The sequence below is a fragment of the Nesoenas mayeri genome, assembly GCF_963082525.1.
Source record: "Nesoenas mayeri genome assembly, chromosome: 17".
Lineage (NCBI taxonomy): Eukaryota > Metazoa > Chordata > Aves > Columbiformes > Columbidae > Nesoenas > Nesoenas mayeri.
The window spans coordinates 9,011,023-9,038,551 of record NC_137565.1 but is presented as its reverse complement, the minus strand read 5'-3'; the positions used below and the strand labels follow the sequence as shown (position 1 = coordinate 9,038,551).

The following is a 27,529-nucleotide window of genomic DNA, read 5'->3' as shown; positions in this document are numbered from 1 at the left end:
AAGGTAACAACCTTCACGAGCTGTTGTAGCCCATATGTGCTTCAAACTGATTTCACTGGCAGATACAAGCACTTAAACCAGTAGAAATGGATCAAAGCTACTAAATAGGCTTCCCTAACAATGGATGAACTATTTTTGCATAGACGTGAATTTTCAGATGGTATTATTCATCTCTGGGTCTGCTATTCTGCTAGTATTGCTGTCCATGACTAAACAGCTGTTGTTTTCCACCCAGGAGACAGCTGTATTTCAGCTGGTGAAGTGATACCTGTACTCAGAGCCTACTTTAAGATCATTTCATGTTAGTGATGTTGAGACTTTCCAGGATGATACTGTGTAAAATATAAGAATGACACTGGATGTGTCTTCCGTTTTAGATTATTTGAACTCTGCTAAATGTCTATGGAGACACAGCCCCTATGTCCAATCCAAACACCAAGTTGACACTAGTTGCCAACGTAGGAAGAAAAACAAAGAGAAAAAAATGACCGTGTTGTGACTGAGCTTTCGGAAAAGGCAGAGCATGAAAGAAAAGCAAAGCTGGAATAAGACCCCACAACAGTCCAGGCAGGCACTTCAAGACAGTCATCTTAAATCTATTTATCCACTTCAAATGGGTGGTTTTTTTGCTTTCAAGTGCTGCTTCATTCCACATTGCCAGCCTCAAAGCAAAACAAACAAAAAAACCCCAACAAAATCAAAAGCACAAATTAAACAAAGTCACAAGACTGTGCTAAAATCACACTATTTGCAAAGGTTTCTAGCACACCTGGGGAATTAGCGCAGTTAGTTTTTCATGCCCTCTCGTGTTGCAGCCGGACAGACCGATGGCCACCGCCAGCCCTTCCGAACGCGCCTGGGACCGCGCCAAGGCCAAGCCTGAGGTCACTGCGCCAAGGCCCGGCCTGAGGTCACCCAGCCAAGGCCCGGCCTGAGGTCACCCAGCCAACCTCCCTCTAAAATTCAAACAGCTCACGCTGCACCACGCACCAGGCGCTGCCCGGGAGGCTGCTGAGTCCTTTCCGGGGTTTCCTTCCTCTTCAGCGGCTGCAACACCATCTTTCCTCAAGCCTGCACCCTGAGGCAGACGGGGCTTTGACCCGATATCTGGGAACAAGGCCATAAGAACACAGGAAGCTGTCTCGTTGGGTGCCTAGGAGGTTATCTCGAGATCAGAGGTTATTGCAGCGGTCCGTTTTGTTCCTTAAAAAAAAAATGTAATCAACTAATCAAACAATAAAACCGCGGGGAAGGTGCTCTCGGTCTCCAAGCTGCCCGCGGTCAGGCTGCCTGGAGCTGCGGAGCGGGGAGGGAGGCCCGAGGTCGGGCCGGCGGGACCCCGGGGGCAGCGGGACGTGCCCGGGGAGCCGGGGCAGAGCGGCACGGCGGGGACGGGACGGGCTGAGAGACGGGTGGGGAGAAGATGGAGGGGGTACACTGGCGGCTTCCCCTCAGGCGCCCTCAGCCCGAAAACCAGGCAGGGTTTTTTGGCAGCGACCTGTGGTAAATCTGTCGTCCGTGCAGCACGCCGGGGAGGCGGTGTGTGGGGACACAGCTCCGCTCTCTGAGGGGCTACGGCAGGCGCGGGGGGCCCGCACCCCCGCTAACTCAACAAGTTCATCCGCGCCACAACCGGGGTCACCCCGCGCGCTGGGGCAGGTCTGGGTGACTCGAGCCCGGAGGGGCCGGGGAAGGACGCGAGGATGGAGCTCCGAGCCACGGAACCCGCCAGCCCGCCGCCTCCCCCAGCGCGGCCGCCCGGCCGCTGAGGCGGGCACGGCCCGGGTCACCCCCACCCCGCCCGCCGGCGGGAGCCCAGCGCGCGTGCGCGGGGCGGTGTCTCGGGAGAACTCCCACCGCCCGGCGCCGCCGCCATTTTGGTGCTCGGCTCTGAGAGGGGAGGGAACCGACAGGAGAAAGCGGGAGCCCGGCGCCTCTGCCTCCTCCGCGACTGGCTCCGACGCTGAGGCACCGTAGCAGGCTGCCCTCGCCCCTTTGCCAGGTCGCCTGTCTTTGTCAACCGCCGCCGCTCTTCGCCAGCCGCAGGCCCGAGAGAGAGGCGGGAAGGATGCCCTGCACACCCCGCCGCTGAGGGAGACTCGGGGGCCCTGAGCGCCGCGTCTGGCCAGCCCCACCCCAGCCGCCCCTCGGTCCTCCGTCTCCAGAGGCACGGAGCTTCTTTCTCAGCATCCCCCTTTCCCGGAGCTTCCTCCACGCGGGGCCGGGCGCTCGCCGCTTTCTTCTCTCCCACAGCCCGCTCCGCCTCGCAGGCCTTCTCTTCCCCGGGTCCCTTCCTCCGCCTGGGCCTTCGGGCTCTTCACCTTCCTTCCCCCTCTCCCTTCCCCTTCCCCGCCCGGAGCCATGTCCTCCGCCGCTCGTTTCGATTCGTCGGACCGCTCCAGCTGGTACGTGGGCCCGGTGTCGCGGGCGGAGGCGCAGACGCGGCTGCAGGGGCAGCGGCACGGCATGTTCCTGGTGCGGGACTCGTCCACCTGCCCGGGAGACTACGTGCTTTCGGTGTCCGAGAACTCCCGGGTTTCCCACTACATCATCAACTCCTTGCCCAACCGCCGCTTTAAGATCGGCGACCAGGAGTTCGAGCATCTGCCCGCCCTGCTGGAGTTCTACAAGATCCACTACCTGGACACCACCACCCTCATCGAGCCTGCGCCCAGGTGAGTGCCACCCCCTCCGCCCCACCCCCTGCCAGCTTTGCGAGGCGGGGGTGCCTAAGTCCAGCCTAGCAGCTCCAGGATCCTCACAGTTGTAAGGCCGTGCTCTGTGTACTAGGGAAACATTTGTTTATGGCCCTTGTTTGAAGCTGTTTCTAACAGTGGGCTATCTTAGCACTCTGGATCTCAGTGACCATTACGGGTTGCTCTTTGAGTCAGATCATCCCTATAACGTGTGTGGCCTGGCCTTACAGTGCCTGTAGGCACGTGTGAAGGTACCCTCTGCATCTTTCCTACTGGTTACAATTGCCTTGTGAGAGGGTGTGGTCATGCTTTGTGTCAACCTATTCTTCTGGTATTGTCCTTCTGTTCATATGATGGTTGAGAATCTGGTTCACTGGTGGTCTCAGTGATTGAAGTACAACCTCTGAGCTTAAGTTGCTGTCTGGCCCTGTATCCACACCGATTACGACAGAGCAGGCCTTTGTGTGGTTAGACTGCTTCACGCTGTTAAGTCAGCTTTAATGCATTCTAGGACAGCATTTCCCAAACTTCTAGAGTGGCACTTCCACCTCCAAAAAATGTATTTATTTCTCACAGTTTGGTTATGACATCGTTCATCTATATCTGCATACATGACACTGAGAAATGCTATTCTAGGAGGATGGGAAAATGTGAATTGGCTATGAGCTCATTCTTTGTCCTGTTCCCAATATGGGACATACCTGCAACTTGCATCAGTAAGCTGCTTATCAAGAATTCTAGAACATACTCCTTATTAATTTTAAAAATTGCCCAGTATCTTATTTCAAAATGTCTGAGCTTTCTGGATAGAATGAAGTGAAAGAAAAGCTAGAAAAATAGTGACACATTAGAGAAGAAAATTCAAATTGGTTCACGTCTGATTTCTGCCATTTAAAATCTTACAGTGTTTTGCAGATTACCAAGTTCTTAGGGGGGAAAAAAAACTTTGAGGTTTATAGTCACAATTTAACCTTGGCATAGGGCAGTTCTTAGTAACAATCAGTAACTTATCAAAGGCTGACAATAGCTTGTCAAGTTGGAAGACTTAAGTGGTCAAGGAAAGTCTTTCTGTAAAGCTGCCAGGTGATGGGAAGGATGTAGCAGGAAGCACTAGCTTCAAGAACTCAAAGGCTGAGAAGTCTTCTGGGTAGTGATGGTGCTATGGCTAGAGAGATGGGTAGATGCAAAAAAAAACCCCAAACAAACAAAAAAACCCAAACAACTTTCACCATTGCAGGAACATGGAGCTGCCCAGTGTTATGTGCATGTTTAAACTTGTGGACAGGTGGGAGGAAAAAAGTCCACACTGAAGCAGTCTTTATGCTCTGTTCTCCTTAGCCTGGGTACTGTTGTGCCTTTCTGGATGCAAAAAACTTAATCCTTTATGACAATGACTGACTTGGCTTTCTCAAAACACTTGAAAACGTAGCTCATTCCATTTGCTCACTTGGTATTTGTTAGGAGTCTTGTGTGAAATGTTCTATGAACATTTAAATACTGCCTTATTTTCAAGGTTTTGGTTGCATATTGTTCTCTCAGCATACAGAGACAGATGTGATCTAGCCTACTGTGAATTGACAAGCTTTTTTATAAAGCAACAAGTGAAATTGACTCGATGGTTTTCCTTAGCATGATTTTTGTTCTAAACTCTTTTAGAAAAATCAATGGCATGATTGATAGTTTGAAATTCTGTTTGAAAGAGACTTCCTGTTGCAAGAGGGAGGATGAGAGGGAGCATTTCCGGATTTTTTTTTAAATTTATTTTTAGTTAATGGACTAGATTTAGGATAGAGGTTGAAGGTATGTGCTTTAGAAGTGTAATTACTGATTCTTATTTCTCTGGCATTTTCAGGGGAACATCACACTCAGGTGCTTGTGCTTTTCAAGGTTGTTGATTCTTTAAATTTCATAAAGTACAGTATGAAGAGGTGGTTTTTGTGGTAGGATCAAGTAGTTAATGGTACATAGCCATACAACACTTTCACCTTTTGGAGATGACATTTTAAACTTGCAAAACAGTTTGTTTTGTGTCTATAATGAGCTCTGACCATCATTGCAGATGTTCCTGAGCTCTTGCTTATGCAGTGACTGCTTTCTAAAGGGTTCTTTCCCCCAGCTTTGGCTGCAGCAGAGTGTCTTAAAGAAGCATATATCTTTCTGCTTAGGGATTCTAGCATATCTTGCAAAAATCAGAGGGATTTGACTTCCATCTTATTTTGCAAGTAGTAAAAGAGAATCAAAGTAGGCTAATGACATGCATTCTTGCTATCATAGCTTAGATAATAAGTATCTGCTTTGGCCTGTATACATTAAGATTTCTGACAGCTGCTTTGAATAAAATTCTACAATTTATGATGAAAATAGATTGCTGTGAAAATAGTCTTATTTGATGAAAAATCCAAACATCAAATCTGTTTTAAACTCAGGTATCCAAGTCCACCAATGGGATCTGGATCTGCTCCTGCTTTGTCCACTGCAGAAGAAAATGTGGAGTATGTTCGGACTCTCTATGACTTTCCTGGCAACGATGCTGAGGATCTTCCCTTTAAAAAGGGCGAGATACTGGTAATTATAGAGAAGCCAGAAGAACAGTGGTGGAGCGCCAGAAACAAGGATGGTCGGATTGGGATGATTCCCGTTCCTTATGTAGAAAAGCTAGTCAGATCTTCTCATGGGAAGCACGGAAACAGGAATTCCAACAGTTATGGTATTCCGGAACCTGCCCATGCTTATGCTCAGCCTCAAACCGCAAGTCCCCTTCCCACGGTATCCAGTACGCCTGGAGCAGTGATCAATCCTCTACCATCAACACAGAATGGACCAGTCTATGCCAAAGCTATCCAAAAGAGAGTACCCTGTGCTTATGACAAGACTGCACTGGCATTAGAGGTAAGTTTTTCCTGTAAAGTGTTATGGTTTTTGATTGTTTTGTAAAATGATAAACTAAAAATTGTCAGTGGCAAAGATGGTGCGGTTGACTTAATATGGAGTCTGCATATCTATGTTAGAGGACTGAGAAGAAGTTAGGTTACATTCTGAAGAAAGAACTACAAAAATTGCTTCATCTGAACCACTTCCTTAGAGGAAAGTGACCAGGTTACTTCAGGACCTGAATTTACCCTCTCTTTGTGCCTACTCAGTAGTGTAAATATGCTACAAGGGTAGTGGAGTGTATACATCGTGCTGTGGAAGTGCTAGTGAGAGGATGACTTTGCTTCTCCACCTAATCTGGGGGAAGGAAAAAGATGTTTTATTAACTGTTGCAGTATTTCAGGTTGAGAACTGGCAGTAGCATCCTTCAGAGAAAGGTAAGGATTGCTGATTAACACTGTCTTTCTGATCCTTGAGTGCAGTATGAGATGCACTTGAGTATCTGGTCCAGAAGTACTGTAGTCTCTTATATTTTGGCTTTCAAAAGTGGAATTTGAGAAACCTTAAGACATAAATTGGAGGCGAGGGGGTTCGATGAAAGGCTGTAGTGTAGCCTCTAAACTTGTGTTGAGCCTTTAATAAGTTCCTATGCTTGCCAAAGCATTTTTTTATTAGGTATGTCTTCAAGACTTCAGAGCTTTATTCTTTAGATGGTAAAGAATTCCTGTTACAATTCTAGTTTAACCTGCGTAAATGATGGATTGGAAGAAGTTTTTAAAGCTACATCCAGAACACTGGGACTGTTACCTTTACACTTAGATTATGCTGAAGGCTAGTTAACCCAGTTCTCACCTGGAAAAAGTACCAGTCTCAAAGATGAAATGTGAACAAGCTATAATACTTCAAGGAGCAAATGCAAGGCAATAACCAAAGGAAGCAAGAGCATTTTAGCAAGTAAAATAATAATGGTTTTAAAAATACCTCTGAACTTTTCCTGTTGCCTTTGCTCAATTATTTTGCAAGTTAAAGCTGTTACCTCTAGCTGATGCTTTTGCCTGAAATCTGAAAGGTTATATTTGTGACTTCCAGTTATTCATAATAGTTTCCCAAAATGTTTTTCCTCCTGTATTTTTAAAACATCTACCGGTTATTACTCTTACAGGGTTAAAAGTTAAATATGTATCACTGGATTTTTCTTGAGCCTTATGAAGACTAGCAGCTTGTTATTTGTGAACAGTGTGTGAAAGTTATTATAGAGCAAAGTGTAAATTCACTGCCAACTGCACTGTACAGAAGATTCCTGCCAAAACTACTCATGCTTCTGAAAACAAAGCAAGGCACGCAATTGATTTTGTTAGGTTATCGATGCGTCATGGAATTACTTCAGGCAACTTGCTTTGCTGCAGAGTAGCAGAACTGCTTGGAAGGATAGCCCTCACAAATAGATTTTTCTGACTTGCTCTTTTGTGACCTAGTTAATGCCATCATTTTAGCTACTGTAGTATACCAGTAGGATTAATTCTCTGACCAGCATGTAGGTTTGAATTATTTTGAACCTTCAAATTTTGTTTGAGAGATGCTTCTCTTCCACTAAATTCTAATCACTTACTGTCTCATGTTTTTGTGTCTTTTGTGTCTTGTTGGCATATTTTGTCTTCCTATGTAGTCTTTGCAAGCTCACCTTAACCATGCTGTGCCTTTTCAAGAGGCTTCAGAAGGAGAATTCTGGGATGTGATCTACATTTTCGTGAAAATCAGTGATTACAGCTTCTCCATATCCATGCATAGGGAACTTTAGCAACCTTATTATAGCAATATTTTTTTGTCACATATACTACTCTGAAGGAAAAAAATCCAGCTTCTTTTAATGAACTTCCTTCAGATTGCCTCACACCTGCTGGGCCCTGATGATGTATTTAATCCCAGCCTTATTAGGGTTCTACATGTCACTAAATAATCTGGACCATTCGAAGGTTCTGTTTTGTAAGAGCACTGAACTAGCTAGTGGTAGAGAAAGAACATGTTATGGGAATGTTTTGGTGAAGAAAGTTAATGGTGTTCTTTGAAAATAATAGTATTTGACAGCACTCCCCCTTAGTATAGGTGTACTCTAAATGACAGTTCAGCTTGGACAGGTAGAGCACTTGTTAGTGCAATTATACAGTGCCTGGTTGTGTGATCTCATTTAAACTGATAAAACAATATGAGAACAAAATATGTTTGCTGGTTCTAGCTTTGTGTGGTCAGCATACAGACAGTACTTAAAAGGAAGAGAATATCATCTGGAGTAAATAAAGCTATTGCGTAGTAATCTGCTCAACTTCCTTTTAAGTGGAGGGATGTCATTCTCCTGGATTCAGCTTGAAAATGGGGCAAGCTGTCTGCTTGCAAGTCCAGTTTTTCTGTTGCACACTATTGTTTACAGAAACTATCAGTTTTGTTTGAGAAAAGAAAGATTCATAGACTATACAGAGAAGTTTGTTTTGTAAGGAAGATACAATTTTATTTTTTGTTAATTTCTCATATGAAAAATGTAACTTGTAAAACAAGTGAATATTCTACTGGAAATCTGAAACAAAATCTGTTTGGTTGAAAAATGATTGTTTAACTTTTAAATAGTATTTAGAATGTGGCGGTTTAAGGGCAACTACAATGTTGTTCCTTTAAGGATACTAGTTAATGTAGCATTTACTACGATTTGGACTTTGCTGGCCTCAAATGATGTAGCATTCATATTGGTATTATTGATGTGACCAACATCTAAATGTTGACTTGGTCCTACTTCATTATATCCTCTACTTTATTCTCTAAAATTAAAAAAAAGCAATCTGTTTGTAGCCTAAAATAAAAGTTTTAAGTATAGCTACTATTTCAAAGCATACAATTGGTATACCTATAACTGTGGGCATCTCCCTGCACCAGTGAACAATTAGTAAAGCCTGTGATGATTAAATGAATTTCTAAGATTTACATATACTGTTGTCAGTTGAGTTAGTTACCTTGGCAGTGCGGATTTAGTGTTGTCTGCAGTTTCTCATCACAACTAACTTTCTACTAATGTGTGAAATATTTTCATGGATACTGCATTAAAACAAACAAACAAATCCCAACAACGAACAGCCCAACAACAACCACCAAACCACACACACACAAAAAAAGCAAACCAAAAAAGCCAAACAAAACAAGAACAAAAACCCCAGCCACCCAGATCTGTTTCTTTACTTGTGTGCTTCTAGCCAAGGAGCAATTTCCTTCTTTTCTGGTGCTCTAGAGGAAGGAATATGAAGGACAGGGATACAGTGTCCTGTATTTATTTGGACTAGAACCATACATTACAGTTTTGTACTGCTGTTCTTCAGTCATGCTTTTCGTTGGGAAAACTAGGAGAGCAGTCCTGTGTTCAAAGCTTATACAGGATAGCACTTTTAATAAGGTGATGAATTTTGTAAGAGCAGAGATTCTTGGCACTGTTACTGTGATACAAAGCAGCAAAGTCTAGCTTAAAATTTCTCAGCATGTAATAACTTGTAGCTCTGTAGCCAGCCTGTTAACAATAATATGCTGCTGAAACCTTGTTTTAAACTGGCGTGCTCTAACCAGCATGTGAAGTATATACAGTGCCCAGCAGACTAAGACCTGCCATGCTTTACTTCAAGGGAGCTTATCTTTTGATAATTGGTACATCTTGTTTGGGTCCAGAGTAGCTGATTGATTGGATTGATTGCTAACTTTTACACAACAAAGTTCATTATGTCCAGCATAGTCAGTAGATAAAGTAACGGTGGATAATTCCCTTAAAAATTAGCCAACTCTTTGAAGGCTGATTTAGGACGTGAACAACAAATTCCAAATTCACTTATAAAACTAAATGAAAGTGTAAAGAACCAGAAAATTGGAGACCAGCAGCAGCTACTAGACTTACGGCTGCCATGCGTTTGAAAAACGGTATTTAAATACATTGCAAACACTGTACTAAGTGTCTTAGATCATTTTGAAGGCAGTAACAGTAGTCTTAGAGTTCATCTCCAGACTTGACATGACAGTGTTATGGAGTCTGAAGATCTTTTTTTAAACAAGAATCATAGAATTGTTTAGGTGGGAAAAGACCTTTAAGACCATCAGGTCCAACCATGAACCTAATATTGCCAAGTCCACCACTAAACCATGTCCCTAAGCACCACATCTACACATCTTCTAAACTGTTCCAGGGATGGTGACTCAGACACTGCCCTGGGCAGCCTGTTCCAGTGCCCGACAACCCTTTTGGTGAATAAATTTTTCCCGAAATCCAATCTAAACTTCCCCTGGCGCAACTTGAGTCCATTTCCTCTTGTCTTATTGCTTGGTACTTGGGAGAAGAGACTGACCCCCACTCATTTCAACCTCCTTTCAGGCAGGTGCAGAGAGCAAGAAGCTCTCTCCTCAGCCTTCTGTTCTCCAGGCTGAACCGCCCAGGTCCCTCAGCTGCTCCCATCACACTTGTGCTCCAACCCCTTCCCCAGCTCCATTCCCTTCTCTCAACTCACTCCATCAATTCAAGCGCTTTCTTGTCGTGAGGGGCCCCAAACTGACCCCAGGTTTGAGGTGTGGCCTCCTCAGTGCCCAGTACAGAGGGACAGTCACTGCCCTTGTCCTGCTGGCCACACTATTCCCCAATGCAAGAGCTTCACTGTATTTTTATAGCAAAGTGTTTATACCAATCATGGCTTTTTCTAGACCTGTGCTGGCATTACAGTATTAACTAGTTTATCTGTTCTTGATGTATCAAACATGTATGTTTGCTTGTACAGAGTTAACCTGTCACTGACATGTTTTGGTGAAATAAATATCCATTCACCATAGTTATAACTGACTTACAATATTTCTCTTGGGCTTGTTACAATTAGGTTACAGTTAACTTTTCCTCTTCAAAGGCAAGTTGAGACAAGTAGGCCAAAATGTGCTAGTAGCTGAACTTTCTTAATTAGGAAATTAGGCTACTTCTTTCACTAGACAACAAGCATTGTGCTTTTCTTAAGCCAAGCTGTGTTAAACATTAAAATACATCTGACCCACAAGATGTAGATTTTAAGCAAAATATTGAGCCTATACTTGTGTGCAGTGTTGATCAGGCAGCTTTAGCTCTGAGAACTATTGAATTGAAAGTGACACTGGCAGCAGGATTCCTGTGTCTGTGCTGACATGCACCAGCTTTTCAGTATGTGACCTTTGAAAGTACAACAGACAATTACTCTGGATATTTTGTGTGCAGTCTGAATTTTTATAACTTCCTCCTTTTCCAGTCAAAGTTATTTATGGCTCTCATCATGTCAGTGCTCAGTCTCTCACAATTTAATACACAGGCACATTCAGAACTGTTTGCAGATGAAACTGAAAGCGATATGGATAACCTAGACAAGATCCTGTGCTACACTGAGATTCAGTGTGGCTGAAGAATGATTGTCTGTGGGAGCTTAGAGCTTTCTGAGTTCTGTACAATCATGACAGCGAGCTTCATCAGATGGAGACAGGCTACCATCATTTAATGAAGAGCAGCACTTTGGCCACAGTGCTGCAACCCCAGCTCTGGCAATTGTCCTAGCTATACTTGACATGCAAATTTGTATTGTTTTGCTCTGTTCCTAGATGAGGCTAGATTAACAGTATCTAGGACTTCAACATTTCTGTGCTACCTTTTGACCTGCTTTCCTGTCTCAAGAATGGTTGAAAGTCCTCTGAACTGATTGATTCTCAGGTTTGGGCATCAGCTGTTAGTCTTCTGGCACACAGCTTCAGAAGTGAAGGACAATTAAGCTGTGCTTTCAGCCTGTTGGTTTATTGAATCTTCCAATACATAAAGCACCAGCTACTTCAGTGTCACATTATCCTGTTGCAGTGTGACTAAACTCTGCCTCTTTTTTGTAGCTCAGCTTTACACCTTTTGGGGACAGTGGGATATCAGGTAATTTCTTAGTGTTGAGCCTTGTTTGTTCTTCTCCAGAACAGCCGGCTGCTCTGAACAACTGTTTAGTTTTTGGTACCAATATTAGTGTTGCCAAGGAAGGTGAGTTGTTACACTAATTAGGGTAATGGCCAAGATTCAACACCCCATAAATTCCAAAAAGCAATATGTTTTCTATAGCTATTGACCCAGTGGACTAAAATGATGATTTAGAGTTGTAATGCATTTTTTTCTCCTTAAACTTATGTTACAGAACTCTACCAGCTATAGAACTGTTAACATACCTTTGTTGGACTATCTGTAAAACATGTTGAATTGGTTGACTGTGTGACTAAAATGGCATGCAGGAAATCTTTTGCAGTGTGTGAATCAGCTTCAAATGGAAGACAGGTATGGAAGAGTCTAGAGTGAGTGAAGTAACCTTTCTGACTGGCACGTTCCATGGCTTGTTTCCCCAGGGCTTTGAATTCATGCTGTAACAGGGACATAATGAAAGGATGCCATCTAAAATACATTTTGATTTTTATCATTTGGGTGGAACCAAATGGCTGCATTTCAGGAGTATTACTCATTTCAGCAGTTGATACTTCCATCCAGTGATGCTGGCGTACTTTACAAGGGAATTAACGTATCTGAGAGATGCTGAGACTAAGGAAGCATTATCCTAATTTGCAGATAAGGGCCATGAGCTGTCCAGAGTCACACAGGAAGTTTGTGGCAGAGATGAGAATAGAACCAGGTCTCCTGACTCTGTCCTGTGCCTAATCATAAGGCAATCCTTCTGACTGGCTTAAAAAGCTCTCTGAAAAAAATAGTGTATTAAATATTAGATACTGATTTGTAGCAACTTTGCCCACTCAGCTGCCTGAAGAACATTTTACATTGTTAATCTATATAGTAGTTTGTTGCAATGCAACACATTTATGTTGTAATTTTTTTTTTTTTTACTTAGCTGAAGCAAGACTCCCAAACCTATTTATGTGCTAGAAATCTTTCGAAGTCACATTGAAGGATATCTTTTTCTAGAGCTTCAAAATAAATAATGGATTCATCTCTATGGCACATGAGCAGAATTAAATTGTCAGACTCAGAAAATGCAAGACAGTGTTTTTGATCCAGTGTACTAAAGATGTTTTGTGTTTTCTTCTTTCATGAATAAAATTAAAGTGTTTGAGAGTGGATTGGTTTTCGGGTGCAGTGCAAATGCAGTTTCTTATATTTTTAACTGTTGTTATGTTGGCTGCATCTTCCTGAATTTGGGTCTAAAACTTGGTACTTGAATCTGTCCTCAAAGGTTATTTAAATTTAGTAATGTAATGTAACACTGAGTATTTATAGATGTTATCAGGCTTTTCCTAAAGAGACATTTGTTAGGTTCCTGTTTAGGTCATCTTGTTACTGTTTAAAGCTTTCTGTGGGCTTTCTATTCAGTGAAAAGTCTGACAAATTGTGCTTATTAGCAAATACACAGTTTTTGAAGCATGCTGCACTAGTATGTGAAGAGATGAAAACCAGTCAAATTAATGCTATATGTATGTGACAACCATCATGGGCAGTGTATAACTACTGAATAGTATATACTGGCTTCATGTTTGAGTTTAGGAATGGCATAAGAAAATATCTATATTTAAGAAAGTAACATGGTCTCAATTATATCCCTAGAACTTATGGGAATTCTGAGGGTTTTCTCCTCTCCTAAAAACCACCAAATTACAGTTGTTCCAAGTGTGACAGTTTCAAATGGAAGGGGGAAGAGGGGCAGACAGGATACAGTCAGTCCCACAAGCAGTGGAGAAAAAAGTGAGGGAGCAGCAACACATTTTGCTTAAATGCCTAATTTCATTCTAACATGCAACATAAAGCTCAAATCCCTACAAAGAGTTTCAAAGTTTGAAAATTGTTAAGAGCTATAACACAGAGTGACTGCCAAGGAGTTTATTATAGTATCTTAATCTTCACCTAAGGGTTCTTGCTTCTGAGTGATCTTAAAAAAAAAATCTATTGGAGTAATGGTAACTGGTTTAAACAGGCTTATGATCATCTAGTGACACACGCTATTTTGCAAACTCAGGGTTTCATTCTTTAATGGAAAATATACAGGTCTTACGTGAAAAGTTTTAATCTGAGGCCCTCGACCAGGGTCCTTAAACTATCTGCATCAGTTCTAAATTGTAATACTCTTCAGATAACCTAGACAAATTGTTACACACACTGTATCAGGACTAACATCCGTTTTTTCCTTAAATAAGAAGATGAAAGCTTTGGATTTCACAGAAGTGGTTTGGTAAGCTGAGACTCAACTGCGAAGAGCTTGGGCCTAGTTTAGGGAGAAAACTTATGAACTGTTGGCCATTAGTCATAGGCTGGTTCTACTTTTTGTGAAGTTCGTTATTTGCTGCTAGTGTCACTTTTCTAATATTTACTATAGTTGCCACAGAGCAAGTGAAGTAAACAGGAAGGGAGGTGTAAAGTCAGAGAGCTGCTGCAACAGACCACACGTTCAGCTATTCTGAAGCGTTGAAGGGAGAAATTACTATTTAGCTGATATTAAATGCTGCTCGTCATATTGGATATTTTGCTTTGTAAATTATCCAAATTAAGTACAGGCATTGAACTACAGTAAGAATATAACTTAGTATCATTTGGGCTGATGTTTCTTCTTGATCATAGTTTAGCTCTTCTCATCTTCCACTGCCAAATAGAAAGAGACACAATTATGGTAGGAAAGGTCTGACATGTCGTGTTTCCTTTGTCAAAGTCACTGACAGGAAGTAGAGGTGAAAACAACAAATAATGCTAGAATCTGTATATCTAATACTTTAAATAAAATTGAGATTGCTTTTGCCTGTTCCAGAAGTGTACCATTATTTTAGGAACTACCTAAGCTTCTTGCACTGCGGTAGTTGGAACTAGAGCTTCAAGTAATGGTTTGTTTGCCAAAGGAATCTCCCTTTGAAAAACTAAATTTCCTCCGAAATAAGTCATCTGATGCTAAAATCAGTATGAGTACTGTGCTCTTTTGAATGGATATTGCAACTATGGCCTTTGTGATGTTAATGATATCTAAGCTAAATATATGGCTGCATGAAGGTGTAAGCTTTCCTGTAGGAAAAAGTGTAGTCCAGCAATTTGCCTGAATATGTAAATGTACATTTAGTTCAGAGTATCGGAGGTGAGATTTCCATGTTTGATAACTTTTTTTTTTTAATTATGCAGGTTGGAGATATTGTGAAGGTTACAAGGATGAATATAAACGGTCAGTGGGAAGGAGAAGTCAACGGTCGAAAAGGGCTCTTCCCATTCACGCATGTCAAAATATTTGACCCTCAAAACCCTGATGAGAATGAATGATTCCCTCTGCCCAATTTACACTGCTGCTTCATTTTCCTGGCTACCGTTAGCATTGTTTGAGGTGGGATGATGACTTAATGGCACATTGCTAGCATTGCCCGTTTTCCAGCTTGCTGCAGTTTGACGGTTCTTTTAATATACATTTGGAATACATACAACTGAAGTCACTGCCTGACCTTCATACCATAGTTACATCATCCAGAATTTAATTTCACTTTTAAAACTCTGTTGGGCCTTAAGCTGGAGAAGACTGAACTGGTATATAGCAGAGAAGTATGGGAAGAAAACCTTTCATGTTGAGACTTCCACGGACCTTTTCTGGCTTGCTCAGTAGGAAGAGCCCTAATCTTAGATCAAACATGCAACTTGTGCGTTACTGTCCAACAAAAAGCAACAACAAAAATGCAATTTTAGGACTGAAGAAGACTTAGTTTTAAGAGAACCTGTCCTAAGGTAGTACATTTAAAATTATGGTCTCTTTAAAGGACAATAATTGAAGCTTATGTATTCTAAGCAGTTGTATTAGAAGCTGCTCTTTTCTGTTAACTCTTAAGCTTGTTGTTGACCTTCCTGAAACAGTGTGTGTTAAATGCAAATAACCATTGATTGAGCTGTATTGAAGCTGAGGCATTTATTTATAAGGAAACTTAGGAGGGGTTGAAACTTGTAACCTGTTTTTGACATACTTAATGCATTTCTGTTGATTTTTGCAAGCACTAACTGTAGAAAGTTAGATTTAAAGGGAAACACTTTGGCCTGGTCTACATACAGCTCTTCTGCAGTGTTAAAAGTGTAGTTTTACTAGTATAGACGTGCTTGTCACGGAGCTGTTACTTGGTAGACAGATGGATCAGATTGCCATGGTGTGGAGAGGTAGGAGAGGAGTGGGACAGAAGAACTTAGTAAATACTGATAAAATCCTCTTATTTAAACATAAACCTTTTATACCCATTTCTCTACAGGCTCCCTTATCTCTCCAAAGTTTCCTAGCTATGCCAGCCTCAGCTCGTTGAAAGCTTGTTTTCAAACACAGTACCGTTTTTCCAGGGTGTCTCCACATTGCTGTACTTCTTCTCCAGAGCTGCTTTCATCTTATTTCTGCCCCCTCCTTGCTTGCATCCCAAGTCTTCTGCATGCTATCTTTATTTTACCCTTCTAACTGAGTCGGCTCTGCTTTATATATGCCCCAGATCCCCGCCCCCCTCCCAGCATCCTCTAGAAAATGGTTAATTGGAATCAGCTGCCTGGGTTCCCCATGTGAGAAATTAACACTCAGGCTGGAGGAGGCCACAAAGGTGTCTATTATCAGTATAGCTTCTTTTCCTTTTTCTGTATATAAGCTATACTGCTGTAATTGTACTTACAGTAGGGAACTATATGGCTGCAGGTAAATAAGTACAATTCACGCCCCACAGGTTAGGTCCTTAGCCTGTGTACAGGCTATGAGAACTTACGTACAGTGATATCCTGTGCCACCTTCTTTAAATGTGTTTTGTAGGTGAACTGGAATGCTCTTTTAAAAATAAGTGAACACCGAATTCACAGAATACGCGCCCGCAAAGACTACAGCTACAAAACCTCCCTTTTCAGCTGGCCTGGTTAAAGAGAAATGTCTGTTGTGGAAGCTGACAGGAAAACAGCAGCCCCCATTTTTCAACTTTGGAAGGCTGTCAGTTGTAGCAAAATGAGAAATGCCAGACACCTGCAGGATCTCACCAGTTCTTATCAATGTCAAATTATATAAAAGTTGTTGTCTTAAGTCCCAGCATGTTTTCTTGTTGATTTGTGTCACTTGATCCTAATAAAAGCACGTTGTTTTTAGCTCATGTGAAAGTGCTACGAGATCCTTAATTGGAAGGCACTGATGAGATGCAAAAATGGTGTTTGCAACAAGACATTCAAAATGCCGGTTTTTTTTAAAAGAAGTCTGTCTGTTCATCTATTAGCTGTTTTCTGTAGTATTGATCAAGTGGCTGACAGCCTAGAAGTTCTTGTAGAGCATTTTACTACCAAATTAACTGTGAAGTAGAGTAGCATTGACTGAAGTGTTTGGTGCTGTAAGAGTAATTCTTGACAATAGGCACTGACATTTTGTCTTGCAAGGAAAAGCTATGCAGCTCTCTCAACTAAAGTAGGTCATGCTTTTTCTGTGCCCCAACTAGATACTTGTAAGTTTACTACATAATTGTACTACTGAAAGTCATCTTTCGAATACAGAAACTGCACTAAACTCAGTCTGCTGCAGAGAAATCTTATTTCAGACCTGACCTAGTTACAGGCAGCTCTTCAGAAGACTGATTGTGGAATTCTTCCTTTGCATGGTAAATAAATACTGAGAGGTTCAACATCTTGAACACGGCTTTTAACCTGGATTTTTTTTCACTGAAATAAATGTCTTGACTCATCCCCTCATTGAATCAGGTATACACTCTGAACACAAGCATTGTTTTAGGTCTAATTATGTTCTGATACTGCAGGAAAGCAAAATATTTTACCTTCAAAACTATGCAAAATTTGTGTGCAGTGGCATCTGATGCAAAGACAGAAATTCTTAAATTTCTGTGCACCTGGTTTGAGGCCACAGATGAGCAGTGTTTCTCTGAGTCGCAGCGGTGCGGGTCAGGTATGTTAAATGGTTTAAGTGTAGCATCCTGCCCAGCCCGAGCTGATCGTGACCTTGCTTCAAAGTGCGTCTTTGCTGTTTTACTACGAGACAAGTATTTTCCTACAAAGACTGCATTTGATCAGTTGTGTTTCTCTCTGACGGACTCCGGATCCTCAGTCGCCTGTTGCTTGCTTACATGTGTGCCGTTGCTTTATGAAGCCTCTTAAATTTGAGTGTAAATGTTCCTTGGGTGTGTAAGGTAATACTTAATATGAAGCATGAGAGCCTACAAGTGATGGCTTCAATCTATGCACCATTAAAGTTGTTCTTGCTTTTGAACTAGGAGCTGGTTTAATTACCTGGTGCTGCAGTAGTTAACTATCCTGAAAGGCTGTTCGACTTCCTTCTGTTGTGTACACGTGTATATAGACATCAAAGCCTCTGACCAGTCTGAAAGGTTAAATGAAACCTGTTTTAATCAGTGTCCATCACTGGATAAGCGCTAATTTAATTCATGATTGTTTACAAATTGGGAAAGAATAAACAAAAGGGAATATCCTATTTGGGTTGGGGCTCTGAAGAGCCTGAGCATTATTTTTGTAAAGGGAAAAACAGCATTCTTTGTGCCATTTCATGTGCCTGTGAAGTAACTTTTTATATTGTATTAACATCCGGGGAATGAGTGGGCTGCCTTTGTTTTCTAGTCAAGTTTTCAAGCATTTTCCTCAAAACCTGCATTTGAAAGTGAGACCTGCCTAAAAGACTGCCTTGGGGGACCAGTGCAAGCATTCTTGTGTAGTTGTCATTTTCTGTTTACTTGTGCTAAATGAAAGTGTGTTTTGGGACAAGGATACAATTATTGCAGTGGGAAAGGTGGCCTTGTATTTGAGACAGTCTTCACTGTGTAAACTTTAAAACACAATATGTAATTTAAAGACCATGATCTTCAGGCAATAATATTAAGTGTAAGCTTTTAAAGTTTATTTTGGGGGATTATAGCTTCTTTTATTTTTTGTGCTATAAGATTAACAGTATTAAATGAATTATATTCTTAGAATACATGGAGTGTCTTTTCTTAAGATTAGTGCCTTTTTAATTTCTTACTCCACTTATTTCATAGAACTGGTCCCAACATCAAGCCACTGTTTGTTATTTTTTTTTCCCAGTGCCCTATTTGTACAGTCTAAATAAAACTTGCCTCAACTTGCAGCATTATTTGTTGTCTTTAGTCTTAAAACCTTGACAATATCAGCAAAGCATTTAAGTCCTTACTCTGTCATGACGCTGCCCTGGTTTGTGGTGCGTGACAGTGCAAATCCAAGTTTTCCAGAATCCAGGGGAGGATTAAGCAAGAGAAAACGCTGTTTCCAGGCTGAACGGATACTCTCCTATTCCATCCTCACGCCTCTTCTCAGACTCCGCTGCTGCGCTCCGGAGAGTCACCTGAAAAAGATGCATCTCTGGTTACACAGATTGTCAGCCCTGTCACTTCAGTGCTCTTCCTGTCACCATATTAACACTGCTCCTCTGCCCAGGCTTCTACAGGTCTCTAGGAACCACAGCCTTCGTTTACTGGGATACCCTTGATGGTGCTTGTGTGAATGACCGGTTCATGCACATGGTTTGAGTTTAGCTTGTTATTGTTTAAATAAATATGCCTTTTTACAGTCAATCCGAATCAAGAATAGCACAAACTAGAACTTCAGTTTCTTCAATATTTAGGATCATTCAGTTAAATCACTAACAATGGGTTGAAAGTTGAGACGATTTTACGTAGGAGAAAAACTGAAGAGGAACGTTGCACCCTCAGCTGCTGCAAAGGCAAAGTCTAAACAGCTTGTGTTGCTTCCGTGGACTCCTTGTGGGTACGTTCACAGCCTGTGTTTGTCGTCTTTGGAGTGCAGATTTCCCTGCTATGTTAATAAACGTTGATAGCCAACTCTGCATAGCGTTTTATCATCAAATAGTCACATTTAGCACGTTACATTTCAGAGAAAAGCCGTAGTATTTCAAATAAGCAAGCACAAGGAAGGCACGTGTAGCAGGCCTGATAACCCCATTTCAAACTGTTGTGTATGCCATCAGCTGGATGTACAAGCAGGTTACTGCAGCTCCTCCTGACATCTTCAGTAGCTCTTCCTTTACTATTTAAGTAGCAAAACTGAGCATCCCCTGCTATACCTGCCGTCTGCTTCCTACACGCTGCATTACAGCCTGTTCCTGCCTGTGCTGAGATGCGTACGATTCAAATGGTGCTGCAGGGGTGGAGCAGGAACAGCAATTGCATCAGACAGGGGCCTGGGCTGGGCTTTGTGCTGGTAACACCCAGAGTTCTCTGACACTGAACTGCAGCATCTACAGCCACTTTTATTAAGCAGCGGGACACAAAGTGCTTTCATAGCCGGGGGCTTGGGCAGGTTTGGAATGCCTGTCTTCTGTACAGGAAAAACTATCTGTACCTCAAAATGCATCAGGTGTCACCAAGTGTAAATCTGTACCACTTCATATTGAAGTGAGGCCACAACAATCTACATTTCCTTATCTCACACTGTGTTCAGAAATGACTCCTTTACCACTTGCACCAGGAGTGGGTTGCTTTACCATGGCACGTTTCATTTACCAGTAGTGACAAGTACACAGTCAGAGGGGGCTGCAAGGGACTGGGATTTGTCTCTGCATTTTAAACTGCAGCTGTTTCCTGCCTGCCCTCGTGTGAATCCCAGCAGTGCAGCCATCCAGCACCCACAGCTCATTCATCCTCCCTCCCTGGCTTCTTACCCCTCACACTGACCTCCTGGGTGATCTTCCAGCTGGGGACGGCAGCTCCCAACGCTCAGCTTCTCCCAGGGCCGGCACAGCCCTCTCGCTGCAGTCAGGACTCGGGTTTTGTACCTAAAGCTCCCGCAACAGCCAAACTGGCTCAGCAAAAAGTCAAAGGTAACTAGAAACAAGCAGTAACTCAAGCTGGGTTTATTTCTGGCTTACCTGCATGCAGGTTTTCACTAATTTAAATTTGAACTAGTTTAGTTAGGTCAGTCCAACAACAGGCAGTGTAAGCCGTAATTTTTACGTGCAAGCTAGCTGTGATGAGCTGGGTTTACCAGTTTCTCATCCTAATTTAATCAAAAGGTTTTATTTCTAAACCAGTAGAATAACAAACACCCCTTTAGAGCCAACCACATGTATCCTTGCTTGAGCTTACACCAGCAGGAAATGTGCCTAAATATGCTCAAATAAAATGGTGTCACAGCAAATGAACATGTTTCCTTGTAATTTTTTATTATGATAGTGTGATTGTGCACGTAGGAAAGCTCCTCAGGTTTGTATCTGCCATCAGGGACGGCTCACCTTGGAGCAGCTGTAGCGCTTTCTGTCTCTTGCTGTCCCCTCTGCCTTTTTCTAGGGGGCAGATCAGCTGCTCTCGTAGCAGCTGTTGAAGCACAAGTCACAGCTCAGCAGGGTAAGGTACAGCAGTTCCAATTTCAGGTTACCTTAATACCCCGAGCTGCAAACTGTGGCAGTCACTGAGCAAACAGCTGAGCCTTCCTGCAGCAGGACTGCGAGTCCGAGAGGGACAGGCCTGCAGCAGGGCAAGAAACCATCACAGCTGTCCCAAAGTCAGCCTGCTGCACTGAAATGTGAGCCCGGAGAGCTCGCTTACAGCCCGAGTTGCACCAGTTACTGTAGCTCATTAACACGACTTGTGTGCCCACCTTGGGTCAGGTTATCAGTGCGCTGGGACCCCCCACTGGAGCAGCCTGGGAACCCAGCACCCACCCCGGGACTCGGACCTGTCTCCATACCAGCACAAGCTTTGGGAGCTACAAGCTGAGCTGCTGCCCCTGCTCAGCCGCGTGACAGCTGCTCTGGGGGCACCGGCAGCCCCTGGTGCGGCACACGCAGCCTCACCTGCAGGAGATGTCACCCGCGACGCCGCTGAGGCAGCCGGGGGAGCGAGGGAGGACACAGAACTAACGCAGCCGTCTCCTCAGATAACCTCCCCAGCACCTGCTCGCTTCATTCCAGGCATTTTGTAACCAGAACCCTCCCTGCACGAGTTATTAGTCTAACCTGCCGCTGGCACAGCAGACAATCGGGATCAGAGCTAAATCGGGGGTCTCCGCAGGGAACAGGCTCCTGCTTTGTGCGTCCTGGCTGGTCCAACAAGGGCAGCTGAAAGTCAGCACTGAAAAATCCTCCACTTGCATTTAGTCTAGAAACTAAGCAGCACAGCACAAGAGAAGGCGAGGATCCCACTAATGCCTCCGCTGCACTGTGTTTCCTGACCTGCATTAACCAATGAATTCTCACAGACCCTGGGGCAAGAGCCGCTCTCGCTTGCGTGTCACGCAGCGCTGGACGAGCTGCTTTGCCATCCCCGGCTGCCCCAGCACCCCAGATTCAGCCGACTTGGCAGGACCAGCAAGTCAGAGGAGAGGACGTTCTTTGGAAAGACAGAAGGGACTGACATAAGTGAACAACAGGAGCTGGTTTGAAACTCTTGGCACTCAGCTCCCGCTCAGCCCCCCCACCGCTCTGCAGCCCAGCCAGGCAGCGGGACCCCCGGGTGGTCCTGACAGAACCGACAAAGCCAGCCCGCCCTCCGAGCACACCCTCACTATCCTTGGCATTAAACACATAAAAATCAAACTTGCCCATTTTTCATCACAGTGCAGTAATGAGCCTGTGCATTTCCAGACTCTAATCCCATGGTTTTTTTAAGGTATTTTATGTTACTCTACTAATTTGATCTGGATTATAAGGTAGTACAGGAACTCTCACTGGGACTTCCACATGCTGAATCCATTTCTGTAACACCAATCTCTTTTTTGCCCTCATCTTGTGACCAGTGATACCATTAATCCACTGACCTCAAAGAGAAACAGCTTTTCTCTTTCCAGGTGTCGCAGCTGGTGATCTGGCTGCGAGTCTGCAGTGACAACTGGCACACACAGCGCTGGGCTGGGTTCCCACTGAGCACCCAGCCCAATGCGCTGCACGCCACAAAGAACACGCGGTTCATCGGATTCTTAACGTAAGAAAGAGCCGTGTCCCTCAGGGACCAAACGCCTCCCACTGCCCCCAACTACCTGGAATAGCTATGGCTACTCAGCACTTCGGAGAACTGATCTAAAATGAACAAAGATAATTTCCCTGCAATAGCACCTTGGCCTGGATGTGGGACACGTTGCATCTGAAACAGAAAGGCTAAAATTGGCTCCAGTCAGGGATTCTGCTAACACAGGTCTGACCAACACACGCAGGATATTGGCACTATTGGAAACCTTAGACTGAAGTCACCCCAAAGTGCAGGACGCACCCCAGCAGCAACACTAAGGTTACTTCCAGTGGTCAGTAGTGGCTCCTGCCTGTATGGGGCTGGGTGACCCACATTCGCCATCACTGGTGGCCAGCTGGCCGAGGCAGAGGCAGGCGATGGGATGGGAACAGCTCTCCAAGGGTGCGACAAGGCGCTGGGTTTGCGCTGTACAGCAGCGGTCGTCCCAGAGCTCCACAGCGGTGTTTGTGGATCAACGCTGGCCTAAATTTAAATAGATAAAAGTAAAGAGATCGGAGCGCAGCCTGGGAACAGAAAGCGTGCACCATCTCTGGGAGGGCAGGAAAGGCACTGGACTTCGTCTGTCAAACACGCAGGGCTCACGCCTCCCGCGCCGCAGCGCCCTGGTTTCAGCCGCATGTCGCAGTCCAGCGGCACCGAAACAGCGACAGAAAACAGGGGAGCAGAGGTAAGAGCTGATGTACCTGGGGAAGGACAGGCTGGTTTAACACCCCTCCCTGCTGCCAAATGCTCCGTGGGCTCTGTAGTCAACACCCAAAATAGAGCCGTATTCTGTGCCTCCTCCAACACACGGTCCCGCTGCAGACGTGTCCGGGCACTGCTGGGGCAGCGATTTACAGCAAAGGGAGTCACCTCGGGAGCTGCTGACACCGCACCCCGCTGTCCCTGGCTCCTTTCCCCCACCATTCAAGCTGCCTGTTGGCACTTGCTGCAGGCTGGGGACGTGACACAGGGCTCGATCCAGTGGGGCATGTTGGCAGGGTTTGGGCAGAAAGGAGGAAAGGTCCTGCATTAACCTTGGGGTGCAAGTCAGAAAGCCACCATGCGCGGCTGCCATCTAACGCCCAAGACACTTGGACACAAGGGGTCCAGCCCAGTCCAGCCGAGCGGCTCCCAGCCTGGTCTATGTGGGACGGGCCACGCTGCCCTGGAGCGGAGCCCTCTTGTGCTTCCCCACACACAGACACGTCCTCCCTGCCGAGAGCAGCTCCTCCCGGGTAACCAGCTCCTCCTGCCCCGTCCTGCTGCCAGCGTCCCTCCCGAAACGTGAGCTGCTTCAGCCCCAACTTGCCGCAGACTCGGCTCCGTCAGCACCTCGACAAGACCGGTCACGCGAAACCCTCGCTCAGGCGCCGCGGGAGCTTCGCCCCTCAGGAGCTCCAGTCACGCAGCAGCAACGCGGACCAGTTCTTGGGTTTCTCCACGTTCTCTGATACCTCGCTGGGGCTTCCAGGCCTCAAAAGCTTTGCAGCAAACCCAGAGCAGGCTGCCCCAGCTGTCCCCTCGCAGGTCACACGCTGTCACTGGGTGGCACTGTGCCCCTGTCTCTGCAGCGCCCAGCTCCATCCTCATCCTCGCCAGGGTGTCCGGGGGCTGAGGCTGGGCTCTGCTCACCAAAGTCACCCACGCACGGCAGCCACCGTGGACACAGCACCATGCCCAGGAGCCCACAGGGAGGTGACCCTCGTGCCCAAACACGGGCTCCCGCTGCCGCCCTGCCTTTCCCCGCTATGGTTAGTTTCATGACTGTGGCAAAAGGAGATCAACTGCATCTTTACAATATCCTCCTCCATAAAACTAATAGGCCAGGCAATTGGGACAGCGCCGTGAAGTACTTTATAATCTGGACACGAGGAGTTCGTGCCGCAGCTCAAAGGCCGTCCCAACCCCAAATCCCAGGAATCCCAGTGCTATTCCTCCCCGCCGTGCCCCACCGCGGGCTGGCAGCGGGGTGAGGATGAGCGCGGTGCCCCGCTCCCGTCTGCCCTCGCTTCTCTCCCGCCACCCCGAGCCCCACTCGGCTCCAGCTGCACGAGGCCCCTGGGGCAGCCGCGGGGCTGCGGATTTCTCCTTCCCAGGGCGCTGTGCCACAGCCCTGCGCCGATTCCCAGAGCTTTTGCACCATCAGCGTGAGCCGAGGGCCCAGAGCCCAGAGCCAGCTCTGCGCCAGGGGGTTTCACTGTAAACACTTTGCCTTTTGCTTCATTTGCAGTTGAAAGCCGGAGGCTCGGCCTGCGGAGGAGCAGACAGCCCGTCTTGACACCATGATGGCAAAACCCGCTCAGCTCTGTAAAAGTCCCTTTCCTCGACAATGATGTCCCTGTTTGTCTGGGAAGCTGGAGGTGACACATCTGGTGTAACCCAGAGCCCCATTTTGGAGGGCACCTGGGCGTCTGAGGGATCAGTTTTGCTTTGAACATTGCCAGGACCCGACAGATCTCAGCGCTCCAAGTGTACACGAGCCCGAAACCTGCACCAGGGAGCCCGGCCCTGGCTCCGGCAGTGGCTGGATGTCCAACCTTGGGGAGAACCACAGCCAAATGGAGCGGCAGCTGCTCACCTTCCTTCTTCCTGAGGCACAAAAGCAGCCTAAGAGAAGTTTCCTTTAATTGCTCCCCCGACATTAGACCTTCCAGGGAGAACGAGCACAAATGCACCATGAGTGGCACCAAGGGAACGGACCCTGAACGACTTGAAAGGGGGTTAATTAGTTTGTTGAAATCCTTCTCTCTTTAGTTGCCACCTATAGCTCCAAGACCTGGCAAACATTTGGGAAAAAGAATCTCTGCTGAAGATCAGTGCTCTTGAGAAGTATGAGATGAAGATCCTCTATGGAGAATAACTGTTGGGAAATACAGTGGAGGAGACTGTTCCTCTGCCTTTCAGGTAGAAGACAAATGGGAGATGGAAAAGCAAAAGGCTTCCAGGTCTCTATAAAAGTCAGAAGGGAGACAAAGCCCATTTCTCCCCTCTGTGGTTTACTGTCCTTAACCTCTCCTTGCCTTAGTGTCCCCACCTACCCCACGGGACAGAGTCACGTTTAGAAGTGCTGAAAAGCTTAACTAGCATTTGAAAAAATGACTCAAATGATACAAAATGATTCAAGTGTGCTGGCCTGAGGGAGCGACCCCAGCAATCCCAGCAGCCCCTTACAAACAGTTCCATCCTTAACTTCATATTAGATGTGTTCACTGCACAGAGTTTTCTACAACAACTGCCGGCCTCGCCGTAGCTGCCTTGAGTGCCCCATTGCCAGCAAGATTTGGCACTTCTGGTCTCTCCACCATCACTGTATCCTTGTAGCAGGATGGGAGGGTTAAAACACGACCCTGCAGCTGGGTGAGCACCATGGGCAGCACTTTGGGACTAACATTTCCTCAAGTACCTCATTCTGAAGTTGGGACTAACTTCGTTTGGACTCGACAGCAGAGCTCCGTGCCACCCTGTGGGAGACAGCACGGAGCACAGCTCCACAGCCAAAAGTCTCCTTTAATCCAAACCAAGACTTCTTCACTAGGTACACGACGAGCTGCCCACTCTACCTTCAATACTGCCCACCGACACTTGTATTTCAAACTAATTGCCACTACATCATCTGATGCTGCCCAGATGTCTAAAAGAAACAACATCCTGCATACCGCTGGGACCTCTTTCTCAGAGGCTGTGAACTCATCTCCATCCAGCACCAGCATGGATGGAACAAACTGAAGCAGTATTTTATTGCTGAAGCATAAAACATGGGAATAAACAAGCACCGAAGTGCTACTGATCATTAAAACCAGATGGGAGCCCATTTACTGCCTCCAGCAGTGAGGTGCCACTGCTGCTCCCCTGAGGCCCCATTGAAATTGGAAACCCCACGCACCATCTGGGAGGTGCTGGGCCGCAGTGGCTGCAGGCAGCCCCTGGAATTCAGGCCTGGATTTATCGGTACTGGCCTCTCACCACCAAACCAGCGATAACCAAGGAGCGTCAGAGCTTTCAGTCCTGGCTCCAGAAGCTCAGTCATTCCTGGAGGGTTGTGTCCACATGAAAATGCCCCAGTGGGGATGAGCAGCCTGTCCAGGGCCAGTCCCACTGCCCAGGGGCCGTGGGATGGGGAGACCACAGGCCCAGTTGTCCGCACGCAGAGCAGGGGCTCAGCTGCATTTCAGCAGCGTTTGCTCAGAAAATCACCACAGGTGCTGGTCACCCCGTCCAGTTCAGCTCCTGGATGGCGAATTATCCAGAGCAATCCAGGTCTGATATTATTTCCTCGCTGACCAGAGCTGCCTGGTACAAGAAGCTACGTACCATGGTGGGAAGAAGCCAGGGGCTCTGCTCTTTCCTCCCCTTCCTAATCAACAAACCCACCACAGATAAACATGCAGTGAGAGCATTCCCAAAGTCTGGAATGCTGGAAACTGGCCTTCAGAAACAGCTCGATCCTCAGCAGCCTGAGCTGCAAGCTGAGCTCAGCCCCTGGCCTAGACTGAAGCTTTGCAATTTGCCTTGGAGCCCCATCTTCCCGCAGTAGGGAGCCCTCTCAGCAGCCCAAACCGGCGGGGAGGATTCCCTGGGCTGCCCCTGCAAGCCAGAGAGGAGATGCAAATGGAGCAAGAGGATGCTGGAGAAGCAGAGACAGACAGATGCTTTTACACTTCAAAGGAAACAGGGCCTTGTGAGGTTTTCGGGAATACGCACAGATCAATAGACCCCTTTTAAACAACGAGCACATTTGCTCAAGTGTGAGGCAATTAGTCCCTGAGGATGGAGGCAGGACAGGGCCATTAACAGACATACGGGCAGGATGAGGCGAGAGATGCGAAACATGCGGCACGGCCGCACGCAACGCTGGTGCTGCCAGCCCAGCCAGAGGAGCTGGATGCCTCGCTGTCCCGCCCAGCGCGCTCAGCCGCCACTTCCAAAATGTTCTTGTGCCCCTGGGGGCTCTACAGGAGCACATTAGAGTCATCCAGCCCATGTCAGTGCGATGCTCAGCGTAC

At 45.6% G+C, this 27,529-nt stretch overlaps 1 protein-coding gene across 2 annotated transcripts; it reads left to right on the top strand.

The window, feature by feature from the left end:
• Nucleotides 1–1,897: 1,897 nt before the first annotated feature.
• CRKL (CRK like proto-oncogene, adaptor protein) lies at nucleotides 1,898–18,673 on the top strand. Of its 2 annotated transcripts, none has more exons than XM_080354970.1 (3): nucleotides 1,898–2,675; nucleotides 5,123–5,585; nucleotides 14,725–18,673. In XM_080354970.1, exons 1-3 carry the CDS (start codon nucleotides 2,362–2,364, stop codon nucleotides 14,857–14,859), a joined length of 912 nt encoding a protein of 303 aa, XP_080211096.1. In that variant the 5' UTR covers nucleotides 1,898–2,361; the 3' UTR covers nucleotides 14,860–18,673. The 2 variants fall into 2 exon arrangements, with proteins under 2 accessions (XP_080211096.1, XP_080211097.1); XM_080354971.1 differs by lacking the exon at nucleotides 14,725–18,673 and adding an exon at nucleotides 7,234–7,657.
• Nucleotides 18,674–27,529: the final 8,856 nt, after the last annotated feature.